Source organism: Salmo trutta, chromosome 7 (assembly GCF_901001165.1).
Source record: "Salmo trutta chromosome 7, fSalTru1.1, whole genome shotgun sequence".
In the NCBI taxonomy this organism is placed as follows: domain Eukaryota; kingdom Metazoa; phylum Chordata; class Actinopteri; order Salmoniformes; family Salmonidae; genus Salmo; species Salmo trutta.
The window spans coordinates 41,526,787-41,532,786 of record NC_042963.1 but is presented as its reverse complement, the minus strand read 5'-3'; the positions used below and the strand labels follow the sequence as shown (position 1 = coordinate 41,532,786).

Genomic DNA, 6,000 nt, shown 5'->3' with positions numbered 1-6,000 from the left:
TACACCATCACTGCACTCGTACAGTATAGTAATTTAGCTTCCAATAGATACCTATGAGACAATGGAGGTGTCATTAGTACGTGTATGTTCTGGGATGTTGAGGAACACTGACAAATCGTCCTTTGGGGTCCTCCAGTGTAGAGTATCTCTTGTGTATTTGACAGTGTGCTATGGCCACTCTAAACTAACCAACCCGGGTGCATTTGTGCCACATTACTGTGCCTGTGTTCTCGCACAATAATGTGAAAATGTAAATATGAAAAATGTTATGGTTTCTCTGAATAATAAATGGATATTGTATATTTCAGGGGTCTTGTGAAAACTTGAATTACAGATGCCACCTAGTGGACAATGTTAGTCTTTAGCTTAACTTTTATTTAACTCTTACATGACAGCAGGTAAAATTAACAATACAATACAATGCTTGAATAGCACTATCTTTAAACTCTACAGAAAATGTAATTGTCATACAAAATGAACATATAGCACAATTTCAGTAGCTGACTTGAATGAAATGGTGGTAACCATGTTTTAGTACTTAGGCAGGTTACCAGGTGTAAATAATTAAATGAATGCCATGAGTGGTAAACAGGAATAACACTTATCAAGTGTTATATCTGCTGAAGGGTAAACTTTAAAGTTAGTTAGCTTAAATCACAGACTTAATTCCAAAGACAACAGTGTTGTATGCATGCTATTGCACACAATCTACTTAGTGGATACTATTTCAGTTAGATTTTCTTCATAGTATTCTGCTTTTTTATTATATTTCACACGCTGTGCTAGACATACACAAGTTGATACTGGATCAAAGGCAAAAAAGGTAAGAAAGACATACTATGTGCTCACAAGAGACAGCTCTCTCAACATGAAACTACCGGTCCCTGCCCTTCTAGATCAAAACGCAGACTCTTTACGGAACAGATTGTACATGAGCCAAATGTCACTCACTCATTTCCAGCCACTAGTCTATTCATACATGGCATGTCACACTGTACGTTTTCTGAACAGTCATAAGTGTTGTGCTGATGAGCTTCATTGAGAGGCATGGAAAGGCGAGGGGACTGGAAGAGAGTCTGTATCTTGGCTGCAGATAGAATGTCTTTGGTAAGGAAGGATGGTGTAACAGTACTACACAACTGAGGGGAGGTCACACAGTTGTTGCCTTGGCGATGACCTTAAGAGTTAGTAAGAGCACAGGTGAAGGGAAGGAGCTGCCGCCTGAGAGTCCAACTCCAGCGCTGAGCAGAGGCTGGAATAAACTCTGCTACTGATCTAAGGACAGGACTAACTGCTAACAGTTGCTAGGCCAGGCTCTGAGGACAGGCCAGTCACTGACCCGAGATCAGCAGAGACAGGGAAAGCATAGTAACTACAAGGCCCTCAAGTTGAGAGAAGTTCAGTGAGCAGCAGCTAACGATGTGAGGCCCCACCCACTGAATGCTGCGGCACACTCACCACTTCTTGGTATGGCTTCAGTGTGTACACAGAATTTAAGAGACAATGGTTATTATTGAAGATCAGTGTCTGCCCAGTGGGGTAGGCCTTGTAATCAGGAGCTTTTGCAGGCATCTAGACAAGAGCCGCAGACTATGCTGATTACAACGCCGACATCACTGCTCTAACAGAAACCACAGACCACACTTTGGAGTGCAAGCTGCGCAAATGTATGAGCGCTCATACTGTTATATTGCACACTCCCAAAAAGCTACAGTACATGACCTGATTACAAACACACTATCATTCACATCGTTACACATACATTATGCAGCACTGAATTTTTCTTGGCCGATACATTTAATTACTGCACTAGCAGACCTTGTGAGGATTATTTACAAACATGCAAAATTGGGTCATTTAAAAGTATATTTGAAGATAGAAGATACTGCCCTAGGATGTAGAATATTAAAAAGTATCATTATATGCAAAGTACAGTAACTGCAGTAATTGATCATAATGGACTCCAAACACTGGAGCTCACATAGAAAATATTTTCCCAAAAAAGGGGGAAAAATTAAGACATTTTAAAAAGTGCTAACTAATCCTGTGGCCTGATTATTTTGGAAGAACAATGAACAAAATCAAGATAACAATATAGATAAATAATAACATTCATTATGACTAGAGCATTCTTGAATTCACAAGGTGTTACATTCAAAGTTGTCCTCTGAACAGGTGGCCTAACAGTTCAGACTTGCCTAGTTAAATAAAGGTTACATTTAAAAAATGTAAAGTGAAAAAAGTGCCGGTGAGAGGTGTTGATGTGGGCATGTTGATATTGCTTGGAGTGCCACCCCTTTACTCTTCTCTCATCACCTGATTCCTCTGATCTGGCCTATCTCACCATCTCTCCATCCATCCTCTCTCATCCTTCCTTCATCTATTCTCTCTCATCCCTGTATCTCCTCTTTGATTCCTGCATCCCTCCATCCCAACCTCTCTCATTCTTCCATCCCACTCTCTCGTCTCCTTCCACCCCATTCTCTCTTCTCAGTGTCTGTTGCTAAGGGGAGTGCCTCTGTGGGGCTGTAGGCAGCACTGCGCACTGGCTCTCCCTGTTGGACACCTAGCTAACGCATCTTGTAGTCGTGGGAGATGGCTGCCTCACATAACTGTCCTTTGAAATCCAACTCAAAGGTAAAGTCCAAGTCACGCTGCAAGACAGAGACACAGAGACACAGAGACAGAGAGAAAGAAAGAGAAAGAGAGAAAGAAAGAGACAGAGAGAGAAAGAGAATTCACCAGGGGGGAAAGAGAGAGAAATCAGAGTGAGTGGTTTCTTATTTCAGGCCTGTCACCTGAACATGGGCTTGACAGATGAGGAAAGAGGGTGGATTCCAGGACTCTGTATCATCTCCTGTTTGGTCTGGGAATGATCAGTGTTTTCTCTCCTTTGACCTTTATCACAAAGATGATTAAAACAAGCTGTCTATTGTGGAGAAGTAGCAGTGGAATTGAGTTTCTTTCTAGCTATTTAATGTTAGAATAAATGCTTTATCTGCCTGAAATGATATTATATGTATGGCCTGTACCTATCCCTGTGGGCCCTGGTTCTCTAGCTATCATGCAGTAGATAGGGGCTAGGGCCTTTAAAAAACATTTTTGGGGACCAGAACAAACCTGGTACCTAGATGAGGGGGTTTTCCCAGACACAGATTTAGCCTAGTCCTGGACTACAAAGCACTTTCAATGGAGATTCTAGACTGTGTCCCAGAAATGACCCTTATAAGCATAACTTCTAAGTTGATTACTTTTTACTGGTCATAGATTCCAGATACTCACTATGTTCTTGTCGTTGGGCTTCATGTTGATGCTGCCGATGATCTCTTCCCCTCTCCTCACAGTCAGGTAGTCCTCCAGGTAGAACACTGTCTGTTTCCAGTGTGTGTACGGAGCATCAGGGGCTGTAGGAAGACAGACAGGCAGTTAAGGCCAAATCCTAACTTCAGGTCAGTGTGCTTAAAAAGCTCCAATGCAACCGTTTTTATCTTAATATCAAATCATTTCTCCGTAATTGTTTTCAATTACAATGGTCAAAAATAAATAAATAGCTTATTAGCAAAAAGCCATTTTTCAAGCAATAATTTTGTTAGGACTGTCTGGGGGTGGTCTGAGACAACGACCTAATGGGAGGGATATGTACCCCGAACACGAGATGTTATTGGCACAGAGGTTTGAAATGATCTTTGTTATTGGTCTATTAACTTATACCGCCTGGTGATGTAGCCAGGCAGGCCAAAACTCCACCCACGCTAAACGAGCTGAAATTCCAGGTCTTTTCAAACAGCTCTTACACTAAAAGGGTATTATCATAATTTTCACAATTTCACAGTATTATTCCAACCTCATAGTGTGGAAATATACAGTATATAAAACAAAGGAAAATCATGTTTTTGACTGTACTGCCCCTTATACTTGTATTTTCACGTAAATTATGCATAATTGTCTACTGAAGAGTTCATTTTAGAATTCGGCCCTTAGAGTGGACATGACCCCCAGAACATGTACCCTTAAAACCAAAATCATGAGCCAAAGTTTTGACCCCTATATGAACTGTAACTCAGTAAAATCTTTGGAATTGAAATTCATTATTTGTACATTTCCCAGTTAATGGAATGAATGCACTTAATGTCAAAAATGCACTGCAGGATTTGTTTAAATGCATTTCAACTTGTATTGCTGAATTTCCAGGACAGCTAGGCTCTCTGAATTGTGACATGATAAGTCTGAAAGCCTGAGGGAATTGAACCCTGATCACTAATCATCATGCTATTTACAAACACCACAGATGTGTGATGCTAAAATGCTGGTTGAGGATATAAATATCATTGGTATAACAAACAGATAAGAGTAACTGACTGGGTTGACCTCCCCACCGACATTTGTCTTTATCAATCTTTATCCTCCCATTACCTCGCCACTCATCATGCATTCCGCTGAATTGTGTGTGTATATGTGTGTGTCAGCTTATCTCCAGCTGCACACTGCTGACAGCTGACACCACGGCCCCAAACAAAAGTGTGCGCCCCCTTGAGAATGCACTGTTAAACGATTGCTTGACCAAGCCAAAGGTCAATACACCTTTAATCAAATTTCAGCCGGCTGTCCTGGGGTAACTTTGCACCTTTAAAAAGGTATGCCATTTGAGGACTCATGGAAAAAAAGGAGTTGCTGATCAGCATGGTTGCTGCATAAACACACACAGAGTATGAAAGCTGTGTGGGAACAAACAGAATAGGTAAATCTATAGTTGTGAAGAGGGCACGACAACACCTTTTCCTCCTCAGGAGACTGAAAAGATTTGGCATGGGTCCCCAGATCATCAAAAGGTTCTACAGCTGCACCATCGAGAGCATCCTGACCGGTTGCATCACCACCTGGTATGGCAACTGCTAGGCATCTGACCGTAAGGCACTACAGAGGGTAGTGTGTACGGCCCAGTACATCACTGGGGCCAAGCTTCCTGACATCCAGGACCTATACACTAGGCGGTGTCAGAGGAAGGCCCAAAAAATTGTCAAAGACTACAGTCACCCAAGTCATACACTGTTCTCTCTGCTACTGCATGGCAAGTGGTACCAGAGCGCAAAGTCTAGGAGCAAAAGGTTCCTTAACATCTTCTACCCCCAGGCCATAACACTGCTGAACAATTTATCAAATGGGCACCCAGACTATTTACTTTGACCCCCTACACCCTTTGTTTTTACACTGCTGCTACTCGCTGTTTATCTATGCATAGTCACTTTACAAATTACCTCAGCTAACCTGTACCCCCTCACATTGACTCGGTACCGGTACCCCCTGTATATAGCCTTGTTATTGTAGTCGAAATATCTTGTAACACATACATACATATCTTTTTTTTACTTTAGCTTATTCAGTAAATATTTTCTTAACTCTATTTCTTGAACTGCATTGTTGGTTAAGGACTTGTAAGTAAACATTTCACGGTAAGGTCTACTGTTGTATTCGGCGCATGTGACAAATAAAATTTGATTCGATTTGTTTTGCTAATTCAATGGGTGAGTTGTTATTTTCCAGCAGCAGATAACTTGAACTTTTTCTACCTCCACTCAGCATGTCTGAGTGTCTCTGTGTGCTCCATAAACTATATACCTGTCCTTCAGGAGAATATAGGAAATCAATGGCCGTAAAGGACTTAAGCCTCTATGTGTGCATTTAGATGCGTATCAGGGGTGCAGCGAGGGTAGCAAGATTTAGCGTTGGCTAAGGTGATTTGGTCTGATGGACTGGCTCAAATCAATACAAAGAGGTGGAAGAGCTGTATGATTGGAGGTCAAAATTAAGACATGGTCCACTTTGCAGAGTGACAACACATGGTCATCTGGCCACTGCCTCTGCAAAATGTACGCCACAGAAAGTCACAGTTCAAAGTCTCCTATGTGCGTCCCAAATTCAAATGAAGGCAAACGAATGAAGATATTATGTGGTAATACATCACAAAATGTATAACATCACACCACCACTAGAGGTCGCTCA

The 6,000-nt window shown here is 41.6% G+C and overlaps 1 protein-coding gene across 3 annotated transcripts in view; it reads right to left on the bottom strand.

The window, feature by feature from the left end:
* Positions 1–354: 354 nt before the first annotated feature.
* The window catches only part of LOC115197411 (protein arginine N-methyltransferase 8-B), a 53,380-nt gene continuing 47,734 nt past the window's right edge, over positions 355–6,000 (bottom strand). For all 3 annotated transcript variants that reach the window (XM_029758908.1, XM_029758909.1, XM_029758910.1), the window contains exons 9-10: positions 3,283–3,404; positions 355–2,654 (exon numbers count right to left, since the gene is read on the bottom strand). In XM_029758908.1, the coding sequence (XP_029614768.1) occupies positions 2,571–2,654; positions 3,283–3,404 (206 nt within the window). In that variant the 3' untranslated portion in view covers positions 355–2,570. The remainder of the gene's footprint in view (positions 2,655–3,282; positions 3,405–6,000) is intronic.